The 18,169-nt window shown below is 30.8% G+C and overlaps 2 protein-coding genes across 13 annotated transcripts in view; one reads left to right on the forward strand and one right to left on the reverse strand.

Moving 5' to 3' along the window:
• LOC127706182 (kinesin-like protein KIF21A) overlaps positions 1 to 18,169 on the forward strand; it is a 122,384-nt gene that overhangs the window by 91,083 nt on the left and 13,132 nt on the right. For 11 of the 12 annotated variants that reach the window (XM_052210620.1, XM_052210629.1, XM_052210623.1 and 8 more), the window contains 3 exons: positions 13,337 to 13,405; positions 14,962 to 15,096; positions 17,292 to 17,443. In XM_052210620.1, coding sequence (XP_052066580.1) covers positions 13,337 to 13,405; positions 14,962 to 15,096; positions 17,292 to 17,443 — 356 coding nt within the window. The remainder of the gene's footprint in view (positions 1 to 13,336; positions 13,406 to 14,961; positions 15,097 to 17,291; positions 17,444 to 18,169) is intronic. The other variant, XM_052210628.1, reaches the window with a different exon arrangement.
• On the reverse strand, positions 866 to 11,456 carry LOC127706183 (uncharacterized). Its single transcript, XM_052210633.1, has 4 exons — positions 11,315 to 11,456; positions 10,014 to 10,727; positions 4,816 to 5,869; positions 866 to 1,163 (listed from the first exon to the last, which is right to left on the reverse strand). Exons 2-4 carry the CDS (start codon positions 10,685 to 10,687, stop codon positions 984 to 986), a joined length of 1,908 nt encoding a protein of 635 aa, XP_052066593.1. The 5' UTR covers positions 10,688 to 10,727; positions 11,315 to 11,456; the 3' UTR covers positions 866 to 983.

Raw genomic sequence — 18,169 nt, forward strand, 5'->3', positions numbered from 1 at the left:
TAAATTTTCTGGACTGTCATCAATGACCATGTATGGTCAGATCATATGTTTTCGTACATCATATGAATTCATACTATGCTTGCTTTTTCAATGGAAATTGTGACGTCACAATGTGTTCTTAATAGCATGAAAACTGATAATACGAGGATACTGTTCAAAACATACTGTTGGATTGCTTCTTGTCCTGAATACTGTAAACCAACTTACTGCCATTGTTCACGAGTCTATATAAGATGATGTATGATTGCCAATGAGACAACTTTCCGCCAGAATTCAAATGAAGTGATGTAGGCATCTATATGTCACATAACATCCTTCAGTAGTGAGCCAAGTCCATCCTGTATAGTAAGCTACACAAGGCCTCGACATGAGCAAAATTTCAACCAAAAAAACCAACAGCCTGATTTATGACAAAATATTAGTGAAAGAGAAAAATAACAGACATCAAACAACAACAAACAAGCTCCTGTTTGTGAGTGCTCAACTGTGAGGCGAGAGTTTTTTTCTCGATGTTGAAAGTATACATGTAAATTTGAAATATAGAACTGCAATAAAAACTCTGTTCCTGTGTTTTTTTTGTTTTTGCTGTGCATATATTTATTTTGTGTCATGGATGGATACCCCTTATCCTTTCTTTTCTATTAAAATACCAATCTTGGAATTACTTAGAGAGGCATTATGGTAGAAGAGTTGCAGTCTGTTAGTAAGGGGATGGGGAATACCAAATAAAGTATCTTTCACCAAAGGAAAAGTCAGATATATATCTGCTATTATAATTGTAAGATTGATGGATATGTAACAAAGTCCAGTGGCAAATATTTCATGCTTAGTCAGTCAAACAAAATGAAAATATGAAAAGTACATATTTCAGTGAAACACAATTTAATTGCAACATCAATGTGTATACACAAATTATCACAGTCAAAAAAACAAAAATAGGTCCTCAAAATTGCAAAAACAAAATTTGTCCCAGTTTGAATGGGTTAGACTTCTTGTGCCTCTATTATATCAGGTTGTCCCATCATCCTTGACATGCGAATTTCTTCAGATGGACGACGAGATCGTGACATCTTGCGTAGATAATTTTGCAACTGGAGTGAACCAGATTTCCTTCCTGATCTGGCGGCTGTATTATTTGGGATTCCTGATTTGTTCCTTCCATCCTTGAAAAAAAAATTCATATCATTAGTTACATTACAAATTTTACAGATATTCTGTAATTCTGAATTAAGAAGTTTGGAAATAGAAAGTTTGAAGGTTGAGTCATGCCTTTTCTTATAATTTAATGCATAAATGGAGATGTGAGATCAATAAGAAAGCAACCAAACAACAGCAACAAAAAACAACCCAAATAACATCTAGAGGCCCACGTAAGGTTTTCAACAATATATATAGTTTAAAGTTATTTTGATATGAGGTGCCTTAAGAAAAAGTTAAAGAAAGAGGAAATCAAAAGAATTTATTGGGAATAAAATCTTTAGTATTATATTTTATTGGGATTTTAATTACACTTATTTTTATATTTTTCTTTATTCATTGATTTCTTCCCCACTTAAAATTATTCTAATAAGATTTTATCTGATGGCATTTCCAAATTTCAGGTAACCAGAAATAGACCTTTGGTTAAAAGGAATTATGAAATCTTGCAACTATTTGGAATATTGGTTAAATATCATATTGTCATAAAATTTAAAGCTTAAATCATTCCAATTTGGTAAACCTTATAATAGGATATAATGATAAAATTTTAGTAATTTTCTCTTTCAGACAAAGTATTTAAAAATATTTATACTTGTTTGTGTGTTTAAAATAGTTTTTTTCCCTCACAAAACAATAAACCTCAAATTTTAAATGTCTTATTTTTGATCAGATAATATGCACTTGTGTCTATGGAATTGTTAAATCTATTTTTCTGCACGGTCTTTACAATGTAATTACCTATATATTTCAATAACAAGCTCCATGTAAATATATATTTCCCTAAATAGAAAATGTTTTTAACAATTGAAGAGTAACTGTTAAAAACAAAATTACAAGAATTTCCTCAAAACTAATAAAAAGGCTTGTAAAAATTAATAACTGAATCATCATACCTATGGGGTCGTGCTACATATGAATAAAAGGATATGTGGGGTCCTAAAGTAAAAATTAACAATTGAATTTTCACACCTTGGGACCGTTATATAAATGAATAAAGGATATGTGGGGTCCTTAGACGTCAATGAGAGATTTTTATTTTTTTATGGGAAATAAAGATTACGTCTTGCAACACTGTAAGATCCTTATTCTAAAGTCTTATGTAAATTTATATTTACATTGGAAAACACGGTAAAATATTTTTTTTTCTATTTAAATATTTGTATTTTGTTTGTTTGTCAGCTTTACTAAACAAAGTTGAAGTTCGTTTACATATTGACATAATAAGAGCAATCTCATATTTCAAATGTAAGAATTTAATATGCATATATAATACCATCTGTACAATAAAATAACGTATTTAATAGAACTGCAATGTTTGATAACCATTTAAAAATTTCCAATACTTCTCTATTGAAGTACATTAAAGATTTATAAACTTTTAATCTCAGTTTAACCTACTAGAGATTAGCGAAGTAAGTTTGATTAATTTAGGCCTTTAAAATATAAAATCTGCGTGTTTAATCTGACAGAGAACGAAAGTTCAAGTAGCAGATATGCGGATCTATAAGCATACTTCAACGTTCAAAAAGGTCTCTTGTTTCGAAGTCGTGTCTGATATGTCTGATGACGTAAAACTAAATGTACTGCGATGTTTTATGAAATACATATTTGTAATAGATTCAATAGCTGGCTGGTTCATTGATCGACTGTTGATCATTTTTGATAGATTTATTATATGATGTCAATCATGTCAGAACTTGGTATAGGTTTTTATCAAAAGAAATTGTTGAATTCAAGTTCAGATACTAATTTAAAAGAAGGTTTTGCAATATGCTGAAATTCTGAACAATATAAGAAGGTCTAAGAAAAGTCTTAACTTCAACCAATAAAATATTCTTATTTGTTTGAATTGAACATCTACTGTAAATAAATGTATGGAATTAATAATTAGGCCCATATAACAAAGATGTAGACACTATAGAAGTCTTTCATGATAGACTTCAATTTCTGTCCTTGCTACATGTATATTTTCCAGTGTCATTTAGTGACTTTTTACTGCATTTTTTTGGTGTTTTTTTCTTATGTACTGTTCTTTTTTCACTTATTAAATCATCTACTGGTTTTTACTCCCTCATAGAAAAAGACAAGTTGTCAATGGAAAGTTGTATTTTGAAAAAAAAGTCAGTGCATTATTTTGGAAGATTGAAAATTTCGTGTTGTATTCAGTATTTTCATGTTGAAAAATATGTGTATTGTGAAAACATATTTGTAAATACCAAAAGAAACCATAAAAATCACTTCTATACTACCTCCTGGTGATTTTTATGGTTTCTTCAGTATTCTAGAAATAAAAAAGCTACTATTAATATTTGGTTCAGTTGCGGATCCAGGGGGGTTTCAGGGGGTTGGAAAACCCCCTATTTTTTGATGATCAATGGAACCCCCCTTTTAAAAATTGCTGGATCTGCCCCTGTGGTTGTACTGAACCCATGAATATATAGGAACTCTTACAAAAAATACTTAGTTCAGTAATTAGATATATCAATTACTAATAAAAATGTAAGATATTAAGTTAGAAAGTCTTTCAATGAGGAGAGAGATCATTATTTCATGATACTACTGGCAATACTTATTTTATAATGGATAGTTTTATACATATCTTTTATTGCATAAACATCTATAAAAAAAATAATTGGGGAAAAACACTTTATTATGAAATGTAACTGATAATAATCTAAGTATGAAATGAACATAAAGATCCCATTATCATAAAACAATTTTAAAAATTGACTTGTCAATATCAATCCCATTTAAAAATTAAAACTTTTGAAAATTGCCATTCCTGGTTACTTTAAAAGCTGTAAAATCAAAAGGCAATTAATCCTGTATAACGTGTCAATTCTGGTCACATCCTGTTTATGATTTTAAATAAATTTCTGGAAAAAAATCATTAAATGGGAATTTTTGTTATTGAGGATGGTTTACTTTTTTCAAACCTTAGATAAATATGACAATGCGTGATATTCTTAATTTGACCTGGAAAAATTTACATTTATAGCTATATTATTGTGAAAACTTGCAATAATGTCAATTACTTGTAATGTTTATGACTTTTTATATCTCCTGAAAAAAGGGGGCAAAACAACAGACATTAAGACATGTCGAATGAACTATTTCTATAATTCTGGTAGAGGAAGGTAAAGGGTTTGACTATCAAGTGTCAAATGCCTTTTTTCCAATACAATTACTGCAATAATGGTCCTGAAATTATTTATTTTTAGTTATCAATCTGGAATTTTGAACTATTGCCAGTCTCAATTAAAAGAATAGTTACTGTTATTTTCTGAAAAATATGTAATTTGAATCGTCAGACAAGATATTCTAATCTTACCCTTTTAGAATTAATTCTTTTTCTGATGCACTGTAAATTCTTACTTTTAATAAGCTTTTTTATAAGTTTTAAAATGTTTTCTTTAAATTGAAATGAAATATTCATTCTTCAGAAAAAAGATAAAAGAAAAATTCTTCAAGACTGAAAAATTTCTGCAAAGAACAGTCAAATAAGAGGATAATTGGCCTCCTTTGAAAAGTTCATCAAATATTGCGGTATCATTTTCGAAATCGGTCACAATTGTAAACAAATATCTATATGAAATAAAAAAAATGAATACTTACAGTTGTTGAAAGTTCTGAATTTACAGAATACATAGACATTGAAGAGTTATGGTTCCTGTTCATCAGAAAATCGCACAGGGTATTAGCGTTTTTCATATGTTTAGGGTTAATACCATATTTCAGTGTTTGTTCATTCTCTATCATTCTCAGTCGTACAGAATACAAGATTTCTGCTAATGTTTTCATCCTTTGTTCAGGATCTTTCATTTTCAAGTACAATGATTTGTACTGCTGGGTTGCTCTCATGACCTCGTTAGGATCAGGGTCACTGTTCTTACCATAAATAGGAGGTAAGGCAGAATACGCTTTAATACTGTCAACACTGAAAGTGTCCATATTTGATATTGGGGGGAGAGATTTGGTATCTCCGGACCATGAAAAGTTTTTTGGTGACGTAAAGTCATTGTGGACTTGTTCGTGTCGTCCATATTCGCTCACACTGTGTTTTTCGGCAAAATGAACTTTTTTCTTGTTTGTTCTGCTTGGTAAGCTTGCACGAGTTATATCATGACGGGCTGAATCCCGGACTTTAGGAATTTTGTAACTTTCTTGAAGTAGTTCCTTCGCAGCTGCTATCCCTGGTGGTGGATCCAGTGGCGGTAGATTTTGCATTGAATTATTTCGCCCAGAGTCCCACTCCGATGTCGTCTTTGATGGACATCTCGACTTTATAATTTTCGTTAAACTTTCTTGTCTGAGAGTCGGAAGTTTTAAAATTCCTTCTTTTCGTGACGACTCAGGAGTTGTTGTAGTAGTTTTGGTTTCCTGTGTCTTCTTCTTCTTTTTATTCAATTTGTGAGCGGCAATGTTTGGGGCCATATAATATCTTGATGAGGATTGGACTGAGGATGATTCACTCATGGTTGAAGGTGATAAAGCATTCAATTTTAAATCTCCTAGTTGGTTTTGTTGGTATCTTAGACTTGAAAGTTGCCTCAAAAGTTGACTTTTTTCCGTGGAATATTTTCTCATAGTCTGCCGCAGGTCGTCCTGCAGCTTTTTGGTTGAATCTCGAAGATTGTTTCCGAACATGTTGTTTCGAACGTTTGAAATTCTGCAACAGAGTTAGAAATGTCATAAAGACGTTCACAGTCCAAAGTTTTATTCTGCATTGTGAATTTTAAAAAATTGCCAAAAAATATATAATAATTCCAATCCCTAATCCAATTCTGTGACGTTCAGATCAAGACTACTGGGTTAAGTACTGATCAGTGTTTTTAAAACTTAATCCTTAAAGCCAACTGTTATTAAAATTGTTCGTTCCGTAATTATAGGTTTTAGTAAACATTGAACTTATACAGTCGAAAACTTTTCCATTTAGACAAGGTGTAATAAATAAAGTAGAAAACAATTTGTTTAAAGTATCCAGTCCCAATTCTTATTGATAAATGAATATCGTCTGAACCCCACTTGCGTTACAAGGTAAAATTTATTGACAAAATTTTACTAACAATACCAAGGTATATTAATTTTTGATGTAAGGCAGAAATCAATTGATGATGTCTATTTCATGTTTACAAGAGTTACAATGTTGCAGAGATTATTAAGTATGTGGTTTAATTAAAAATCTCAAGGAGACTTGCGTCCACACATATCAAAGATGGGGATTTAAATATTTTCAATAAAAGAAAGTTTTTGTATTTGAGATTATAACTTTGATATAGAAAAATGGAGTGTTCATGTCCTTGTCAGGTTAAGATATACAAATTTCATGACTTAATCCTATTTGCATGCAAATTCTTTACAAGCCTTATATAATAGGATTAAACTGCAGGTGTATATTGTGAATTTGTTTGCATAAAATTATAATACACATGTATCAGATTCGTACTTAATTTAATAGTCCTACATATGACAGATTAGTTCAAGCATAGATTTTAAACCATTACCATTCAGCATTATATCAAAAAGTCAAACAATTTTTTTTATTTCATGCTCATTGCAGAATATATAAATTTTGGCAAAAGTATAATTGTTGAACAAAATTGTTTCTCAGGAAATTAGTTTTTGAAAATATCAGTTGTTTGGAAATATGTCATATTTTTTGTATTGACTATGGTTGCTAATTTTTGAAGACGATTTAAAAAGTTTTGTATAATTGGTCACAAGTGTTGTAATGTAAATAGATAAAGTTTTTTATATCCATGGATTCCAATTTTTGCCAATTTCAAGTGCAGTTTAAATTGAAGTTAAAATTCAAACCTTATGCAAATATTAATTGAAAAGGAAACAAAAAGTAAAATTGATTTCATAATACTACAGCCTTACAAGAGCATGCTAGTTACTTTGAAATTGAACTAGTTCCATGGCATAGTTTTTTTTATGAATTCAGAACCAGATAAGAAGGTAACCAGTCTATTATGGTATTAAAGATATCATCGTCATTAGGCCAGATGGGAATTATGCATTGTTGTTTCTCAATATGAATTATTGGCTTTGCAATATTTTTCGACATCTTCAGGAATTTTTATTTGAATGCAAAATTTTCTGGTTTCTTGCGTAAATTTGTTCTTTCAAGAAGATAAGAAAAACATAAAAATGAATCCTTGCAAACTGGTTTGTCAAAAAAAATCTTGAAAATTAAAATTTGAAAATAATCTACTTAACTGTTGATATTGGTGTATTCAGATTTTTGACAAATAGGTATTGTTGATAAGATGATTTTAATTGACATTGTTTTTATTAAATGATAATTATATAAAAAAAAAGTAAAAAGATGTGGTATAATTGCCAATGAGACCCCATTCCAACGGCCACCAAATCATACAGAAGTTATCATCTAAAGGTTACGGTACAGCCTTTAACAATGAGCACATAACCCATACTGAATAGCAAACTATAAAAGGCCCTGCCATGAAAAATGTATAACTAGGATACTACCCATAAATCTATTTAAAGTTTTCACAGAATGGCAAGTATTATTTGTTTGAAATGCTAGTATTGTATAAAAATTACTTATCAGTTAGTCTAGAAGACCATAGTAGTTTTTTTTTCATAGATGAAATTTAGCATGATGCTCAGGTCACAAATAATTGCATATTTTAAAAGAGGATTCAGTTATTTAAGGGATTCAGTTATTAAAGGGATTCAGTGATTCAATATTTTGCTGCTTATAGCATGGGGAAAAGATTCATGGTGCTGTTATAAGGACATCATTAAAGATTGAGAGATTTTTGCTTGCTTAACATCCAGTGGCAAATATTTCATGCACATTCGGGATGAGACTTATATTAAGCGCCATTCATATTTGATGGATTCAGATTCAATTAGACCATGACCCTTTTTTTTTCATAAAAAATATTTGATTTCAAATACCTCTTACCATGTTGATATTTGTCTAAAATGACATACATATTTTTTTTCTTGGCCTGAGTCAGCAAATGTACTTTTTGACGACCAATTCTTATACACTGTACTTATTGGCATTATAGACTTTTCTTCTTTACGCTACACTTAAAAAGAATATTTATTACGATTTGTTTATATAGTGAGGTCTAAATTATCCCTTTCATACAATACCAATATTACAGTTTTTTGTTCCCTATTGAATATCCACTCCTAACGTTCCTTTTAACACGAATTTAATTTGAAAAGCCGTCAATAACCTGTAAAGTTTTTGAAGAGGCCATAATAATATAGTGTCAGTCTGTTATTTAAATCATAAATTATTTGAAGTTTGTCATTTTTCTTTTCAAAGTCTGGAAATCAAATGTGATCAGACGTAATAATTTTTAATGAATCAGATATTAGGGATCATCTCAAAATCTTTTCAATGAAACATTGTAATTATCTTACAATTATGAAAGATACTATTTATTATATGATTTAATGATCTTTATTTGAATTTTACTGAGAAGGAACAAGGTTTGAGTGCATCAATACTGTTTCATTATTATTTGTTGGATAACATTTTCTATGGATTTTGTGGGTTAACAAGTGACCCATGAATTTTGAATGTTCAACTAAGTATAAATTTTCTATAGGCTTGTACATACGCAGACTTCGTCATAACCAAGAAAATACAAATTTTCCTTTAACAGCAAAAATTGGTACCGTAGAAAATAAAAGAATCAACAGTAATTTGAAAGTTTGTGAAAAATTTTAAAAGAATTTAAATCTTGCAATCAATAACCTTATTGATCAGTGATCAGTATTCACTGTGTTTTTATCTCTTTGCTTAACACTTCATAAAATTGTATATCACAGAGTCGTGACGTCAAATATGCAATATGGTCCTTCCCTTCACATATATCACCCTGATCAGTTGATCCATAATTCTCTTATCATGGCTTAGAGACGTTATGAAGCAGACATCAAGCTTAATTTGGTCATGTGTTAACAGTTTAGGGAGGGAGGAGGGGGGGAGAAGACTAGTAATAGAACTGTAACTGCTTTCACTAGCAAAAAGATTCATAAAAGATTCATATTGTGGCTTCCAGCTTTTATTAGGCAAGATCAAGGTGTAGAAAATCTGTTAATCTATACTCACCAGGTCTTCATAACTTTGACCTTGACCTATCACCATTATCATGACAAGATTTGTAAAGGCAAGTAGCTGTTGATGTTTATAATAAGGGCAGAATTTCAGGTCATGACCAAAGCTTATAACTGCAAAATAACAGGTCACACCAACACACTGAGTCATTGTTTTACATGCTAGCTCACAAGGTAACAGTCTGCAGAAAGATCTGCCTTGTAGCAGACCAGTCTTTGCTTTTACTAATAAATGACACGTTTTTGGCGGTTAAGCAGTAAATACTAAATTTTGAAGTCAAATTTAGATTGACCTTGCCACTGGATGTTAAGCACCAATTAATCATCGTCTCAATATTGACCCAGCAGGGGTCAAACCCACGACCTCCCACACTTGACAATACCGGTTGTTACTGTGGATTCATTATGATTCATTTGATACTAATTTTTGTGGATATTGTGGGAATAGGTTCACCAGGAATTTAAAGGTTTGATGACATACACATTTTCTAAAGGCTTGTGTACAGACTTTGTTAAAACCACGAAATCAAATTGATATCCACAAAAATACAATATTCTCAAACACGAAAATTGGTATCAACGAAAATTTATGAATCCACAGTAGTTTAAAAGGTATGAAAATGGATTCATTTCATTGTCCCAACAGTATATTCTATAGGTATTTAAGCCTAAGTTTCCAAATGTTTATTGAATATAAGACTCACTTTCTGTTCACGGAAGCTCTGGCAACTGGAATCTCTTCATCATAAAGGTGGAGTAACTCTGTAGTGTTCTGTCGCTGGTACACCTGTGGAATGTCAAGGTTAACATTTCTGTTAGGTGATTGGGGTAATCTGACCCTCCGTCGTGTTTTCTTTTTAGTAGACAATTTACGGGAAAGAGATTTTTGTCTTTCTGGAGACTTTGTCTTGGTTTTTGGCTGGTGTTGGATTTGTTTTGCCTTGACAACCACTTGTTCTTCCAAGTGAATATCTCTTTTAAAGGGTACCTGTGAGTCTGTTTCAGTGGACTTTTCACTTATTATGGAAAGTTTATCATCAAATTTAACAATTTTCATTCCTCTAAAGCTGCTTTGGCTCTTAAGCAAAGTTATTTCTGTCAGTTGTGTAGTCTGTTGTTCAATTTTCAAAATGATGTTTTCGCAATTAAGCTCTTCATCTGATATTGGTGTCCGTGTCTGTTCCCCCTTTCCTGAATCTCTATCTTCATCACTGCTTTCCATGAAAACTCCTGAGTCTTCTTTCGTCATTGATTCAGGCTGTTGCATATGATGCCATACTTTGTTTTCAACATTTCCGGAAGTTGAAAAATAAGCAGCAGTTATGCCCCTTTTTGTCAAAATCTTCTCAATGTTTTTCTTATTTTCAGTCTCAGACATTTTGGAATTTTATTGTCCTGTACAACCTCTTTGTTGTAATCTGAAAAAGTTATAATATACTTGTACCAGAATAATTCATTTTCAAATTTTGATTAAGGTAGCCTGTCAACATTGAGGTTGTGAATTGGAACCCCGCTCATTGCAAGTGCTTTCGATTCTGGTCTTAATTGATTAGGGTAATTAGTTTTCCTGCCATTGGTTGTAGTTCTCTCAAGGAACTCTGCCAATGAAAACTGGCAGCCATATTATAGTTAATGAATGCTGAAAGTGGCATTAAACATCAATAATCAATCTATTTGAATAGGACAACACGCTTGTTTTATGTTTTTTTCCCTTGATTACATCTCTCATTGCAATTTGTTTGGTAATGCAATTTACCAGGTAGTAGTGACGAGCATGAGACTGTCTTTAGAGGAAAATTCCAAATTTTTGAAAAATATTGGGGAGCTTCCATGTTTCTGAGGAAAGTCAGTTACCTATGATAAAATATTCTTCTAACTTGTTCTCATCAAAAGAAGATTTGTAAGATTTAAGATATAAAAAGTTGGAGACCTTTAGTTAATAGCAAAAATAATTGTTAGCCCTAAAATTGTAAGAACAAATACATTTATTGCAAAATTACATTACCTGAAAGTTTGAAATTCCAGTCCATCCTTTAAAAGTTTTAAGAAGCAACAAATTTCAAATATAAATCTTGATAGTTGTTTTCATGGTAATTGCTAACAAGTTTTTAATGTCCGTCTGCTGCCATTACAAGATGTTTTAACAGCTCCATAAACATGATAAAGAACTTGTAAAATTTAGCGTATCAAAGATAAACTTGATAATTGCTAAATTTTTTTTAAGATGAAAGTAAATTGTTTAAGGTGATACACGTTTGAATTGATTATTGAGGAGAAGATTGGTTTTAGATTAATGAAATCGTTGTTATCAAGTTTCTTTCCTGCATGTTGTCTATTTTGAAGTATTGATTTTGGTACTTGATCATAGGGAAAAAATGCTTTAGATGCCTATTTTTGACAGAAATGCCTCTATTTTAGACATTTTTGAAGTTAAGTAACAATGGATTGTGACCAAAATAAATTCAAACATGTAGTCAATATATACAGAAATAAGTGCCATAAATTTCATGGTTATGAAACTAGACAAAAAAAAAGCCCTTTGATAATTCCCTTTGAAAGCAGAATTATGGACAAAAAGTAAAACTATGTTTTACAAGATAGTGATTTCATAGATATGTAACAAGGCACAATTTAAGTATCGCTGTTTGATAAGTGGTTTCCAAGCCCCAAAATAATTGTTTGTTAATCTGTGTTTGTTATTTTAAAATCAGATGACATTAAAAATTATGGTTTTAACCTGCATTGTGCATCAAGTCTTTTTTTAAGCAGTTAGAAAAACAAATTCAAACATATTTTGGATATTACTAATATATTGCTTTGCTGGCTGTACATGTACCATAACACATACTAATATAGTAGGCCAGAAAAGAGGGTATTTTTAAATACTGTAAATTCAAAGTTTATTGCAATGCTTTTATTAATGCGATAATTGCGACAGTATCAGGTTTGGAATTATGAAAACTCACATTCACAATTTCAGTTGTTACTTTCCTTCACAGAATGTTTTCAAATGCATGTATTTGATCTGGCATTTTTCCCAGTAATCAGTGATTGGCAATAATAAATGCACACGATAATTTCTGAATTAACAGTAGGAATTATAAAAAAAGTAGACCTGGAACAATACTCTCTTATCAAGGAAACAGCAGGCATGCTATCTTGTTTTAACAACTGAGAAATAAAACCATTTAAAAATGGAAAACATTGCCATGTATGTAATTAGTGAGTTTTGATTAATTATCAGTATTTCTCCGTGTTATCTGTTTTCACATAAAATTTACTTAATGGTTTTAATTTCCTCTGATAGTGATTCCTTAATGATATATCGTCCTTTTGGAAAGGTTGCTAGAACTTTCTAAGAAATTCAGCTTTTGCTTGATGTCCTTTTATGTCAACGATTGAATTTTATTGTGATTTTCTAACGTCAATCATGTATATTGATGGTTGGATTTGTAAACAAGTGCATCAGGCTTTGGTTTTACCGTCTGTTGTAGTAAGTGCAATTCTGATGCATGAGTTGATAGCCTCATTGAAGATACACTTATTAGCCTAGAATCCTAGCCAGGTGTATAAAATTTATGTTTCAGAGCTTTATCCCTTAATCAATAGTGCATGTGCAAATTACGTAAACAGTAAACAAAAATTAATGGAATGTGAAATCTGTCAAATTTAATTAGTTTAAAGATAAGGTGATGTTGTATGATTGCTAATGAGACAGCAATCCACCAATGACCATAAGACATGGTAGTAAGCAACTAGAGGTAACTGAATGGCCTTCAACAATAAGCAAAACCAATACTGTGCATTCATAGGAGAAATCCAAGGACCTTATGAATATGCTAAAACAATTAATCATTTTGACATGGGTAGGTATTACATTTGGGTAATATTGACAGAACTAGATGCATTTAATTAGTAGGAGATGTTGTACATTTCAACACAATTATTATCTTTTATTTATAATATAATATTGTTGTCATATAAATTTTAAAATGTCTATATTATTACATGTATTACTATAAAATAGAAGACTAAGACCTAATAACTCACTGACAAAAGAGAGGCCTAAGAGTGCAGATGTGTATCTTTTAATCAGGTAACCTCCCTTTGAAAGGGAAGATAACTCTTCAGCATGGAGGCAGAATGATTTGTTATGGCTTAATTTTTCTCCCATGGTAATTTTTTTGGATTTTGTTTTTTGGATTTTGTTTTTTTTATTTTGTATTATGAATTCATGTTTTATGAATATAGAATTTTTATATCTTTTCTGCTTTAATCAGTTTATTTATATATAATTTTCTTATATTTGTGGATTTGTTTTTGTTGTCATTTTGCTTTATTCTTGTTTCTTGTGATCATAAGTAGATAGATTTCTGTTACTTATATAATATCTTTAAGAATGAAAATATCAAAATGGTATGATATCCCAGTTAGGTTGATTTTAAAATATTAATGCTTCTAGCCTGGAAAAACTTAATGAAAACGTTATTGTTATTGCTCAAATATTCAACATAGTGATTTTACGCGGTCAAAATGAAAAAGAGTCTTTGAAAAAGCATGATTTATAAAATTTGCTAAAACATATATTTCCCCTTTTCCATTATACACAAAATCTCTTAAAATTTCTTTAAAAAATTATAAACTTACATCTTTGATAATTCCAAAACTAGTTTGACAGTATATATATATCTATCTGATATTTTATATGAAATATAGCAGCTTGATTCTCTGCAAATGCAAAGTATGTTAGTACCTATTGATTGCAAGAGAGAATTCTTGAGATTTTGTACTTGATTTGAACTTGTATGTAATTATTTAACCCCACCTTTCAGTAAGTGTCAATTTCAAGCTATTTATTTTGTCAATGATTCTCTATGCTGACAAGATCAGTTTCGGTTGTATCGCTCATTTCACTACTTTTACACTTTTGTCAATTTCAACCTTGATGACGAGACTTTTTGTTTTAGCAGATCATGATAAAATTGTGACACTTGTTTAGAGAAGTAACAGAATATCATTGATTAAGAATTGGAATTTGAAGACGTTTTTCTATTCATTTGTTGATTTTTAGATAAATTTTTATGGTGGAATATGATATTTTTTTTACTTATTTTCGGTGTTGGATCATTGCCGAGGTTAATAGGTTTATCATGTTTTATTTTGTTTTGACGATTTCCAATAATTGTTATCATTTAAAAAACAAAATTGCATGTAATGTAATATGTCATGTTTAAATTTGATTCAAAGCTTTATTCTATTGTGAAAATGGTTTAGGAAATATTATTACTAAGTGATTTATCTACTATAAACATGAAAACAAGTAGACATTTAGATACAAGTAGAATTAAGTGGCCATTGACTTCCAATTTTGTAGGTCTAACTTTCTCAAATGTAAAAACATTAGGTGCATAACATTAAAATATGATTCCTATTTATTTATTGAGTATTCAATATTAAAAATTTCAGCTGATAAATATTGAATATTATTCTTTATAGAATTAATGTTTAAAGGAAAATATTTTAGCTGATATTTATCCAAAAAAAAACACAATTTCTGTGACTGAATAATTTAAAAAAAAAAATACTAACACAAATGTTTAATTAAATGTGTGAAAAAAATGATATATCTATTTATATTTTTTGTCTTTATAGAGATACAACAACATCTTCCGACACAACACCACCCTCGTCACCAACATTATCTCGGAGAGCCAGAGTGGTAGATGACAATGTGTTCTCACGACTGACTAGTAACACACAGCCTCCATCTTTAAATCCTCCAAACAGGTTTGTGTATTAATGGTTTATATATTGTCTCGCCTTGACGGAGTCAAAAAGCGAGACATAGGTAGGTCAACAATGTATTAGTTTGTGATTAGGTCTAGTTCGTGGTGAACCACTAGTGGTAGGTCAATGATATTTGGTCTGCAGTTGTATTAGCATTGGCACATCTCATTACCATGGAGATTATTTGGCCCTGCCCCCTCAGTCAAGGTCTATTGACTTTGAAACTTTGCTTAGTTTACATGTATTAGTTTGTGATTAGGTCAATTTATGGGGAACCACTAGTGGTAGGTCAATGATATTTGGTATGCAGTTGTATAAGCATTGGCATATCTCATTTCCATGGAGATTATTTGGCCCTGCCCCCTCAGTCAAGGTCTATTGACTTTGAAACTTTGCTTAGTTTACATGTATTAGTTTGTGATTAGGTCAATTTATGGGCAACCACTAGTGGTAGGTCAATGATATTTGGTATGCAGTTGTATAAGCATTGGCATATCTCATTTCCATGGAGATTATTTGGCCCCGCCCCCTCAGTCAAGGTCTATTGACTTTGAAACTTTGCTTAGTATACATGTATTTGTGATTAGGTCAATTTATGGGGAACCACTAGTGGTAGGTCAATGATATTTGGTATGCAGTTGTATAAGCATTGGCATATCTCATTACCATGGAGATTATTCGGCCCCGTCCCCTCAGTCAAGGTCTATTGACTTTGAAACTTTGCTTAGTTTTCATGTATTAGTTTGTGATTAGGTCAGTTTATGGGGAACCACTAGTGGTAGGTCAATGATATTTGGTATGCAGTTGTATAAGCATTGGCATATCTCATTTCCATGGAGATTGTTTGGCTCCGCCCCCTCATTCATGGTCTACTGACTTTGAAACTTTTGCTTAGTTTTCATGTATTAGTTTGTGATTAGGTCAGTTTAAGGGGAACTGTTAGTGGTAGGTCAATGATAATTGGTATGCAGTTGTATAAGCATTAGCACATCTCATTTCCATGGAGAATATTTGGTCATTACCCCTCAGTCATGGTCTCTTGACTTTGAAACTTTTACTTAGTTTACATGTATTAGTTTGTGATTAGGTCAGTTTAAGATGAACCACTAATGTTAAGTCAATGATATTCGGTATGCAAATGTATTGGCATTTGCAAGTTTCATTTCAATGGAGATTATATAACCCCACCCCCTAATTATGGTTTATTGACTTTGAAACTTTTACATAGTTTACAAGTTAATGTTTGTGTTTAGGTTTGTTTAAAGGGAACGACTTATGAAAAGTCAATGGTATTTGGTTTGCAGTTGTATTAGCAATGGCACATCTCATTTCCATTGAGATTGTTTAGCCCTGTACCTTCAGTCATGGTTCATTGACTTTGAATATTTGCATAACTTACATGTTAAAGTATTGCTATTTTAATTTCAACATTAGCATTATCTAAATAACAAATAGGCGAGACATATCTCTGTGTTAACAGTTTATGTGTTCTCACGGCTGACTAGTAACACACAGCCTCCATCTTTAAATCCTCCAAATAGGTTTGTGTATTAATGGTTTAGATTTTTCTTCCCTATTTCTGTTGAATAAGATCATTGTTGTATATATTCAGTTAATGGATGTTAAATCCCAAGCAAGCAAAGTTCATCTTTAAACCTTCAAAATAAGTTTTTGCTTTAAGCAATGGTTTTAATTTTTTTTTTCTTATTTTAATGAAAATGGTCATTGTTTTCAATTGGTAGTAGTTTAATCCCAACTGTCAAAGTTTTTAACTATATTCAGGATGAAAACCAAATGATATGATAATTAAGTTGATTTTAAAACATATTTTGTATGTGTTGATGCTGATTATTTTTATTGCAAAAGAATTGTCTTTTTATGTAGCAAGAATTGCTTCTATGAAAGCAGGGAGACAAATCTCAGTATAATGAACACTTTTTACACTGTGATAATTCAATAAGATAAAGACTTCTTCCACCTTAATTATTTTATTATGGCACTTTTCTTGGTTTATCTACCTCGAGCATGTTACATATATAAACTTTAAGCCGTAGAGTCAATACAAGGTTTTCATTTAGTTGTATCTGTTGAAATCATGTAAAAACAAAATTGTGAGAAATCAGAGAGCAGTAGAATATACAGAACATTTGAATTCCTTAAACTCAATATATATATATATATTGTCTTCATTTCAGAGGGAATATAGTTCCTAATCCTAATACGGGTAAGATTACAATGACAAGTGGTAAACCGGCTCCAGTGACTTGTACACATATGGCAGAAGGACATTCCAAAGCTGTGTTGTCTGTTTTTGCAACTGACGATTTATTGTTTACAAGCAGTAAAGGTAAGTGAAATTGTATATACATGCAATTGCTTTTCTAATTTAAAAAAAAAAATTACTGAGAATAGATTTGGTATTGAGACAGAAAGCAAACATATCTATTGTTGGTAAGTGAAAGAAAGAAAGACAAACCAAAAAACTATTCATTTGTACTTTGTAGATTGCAAAAAGTTCTTTGAAAATTTGAATAACTTGTAATTGATTATATTTCATTTCAAAATATGTTTTTGTATATTTTTAAAATGCATGTGCAATAAAGAATAAAAATTTGTATGTTTGGGTTTATTTCTCTAATATACAGTGTTCAACTAACATGAGATTTTCCCTGGTGATGGTAAAAACAAGAAATATGCTTAGCTTTCAAATATTAAAGTATCTGACTAGCAAATGCTAGCAAAGTTTAAGTTCATAAGAGTGGGTTCCATTTTCACAAGTCATTAAACATAAGGAAAGACAAAAATTAAAAAAATATTGTACTGCCTTCACTATGGGATAAAATCACCCACATGCATTTTTGAATGTATTTTCTAAAACAAAAAGAAAACATAAAGATCTTTGAGGATATGACTTGCTGACAACCTAAGTGGCTAAAAAAAAATTGTACAAATTTAAAATGTCTAAGAAGTGAAATGTTTTTGAAATTCAAAAACTCAGTTATAAATATGATTGGAGAATAATCCTGACCCATTGGATACATTGATAGAATTTTGTTAATACATTGTATATAAT

This window comes from Mytilus californianus, unplaced genomic scaffold (assembly GCF_021869535.1).
Source record: "Mytilus californianus isolate M0D057914Y unplaced genomic scaffold, xbMytCali1.0.p SCAF_6, whole genome shotgun sequence".
NCBI classification, from domain to species: Eukaryota; Metazoa; Mollusca; class Bivalvia; order Mytilida; family Mytilidae; genus Mytilus; species Mytilus californianus.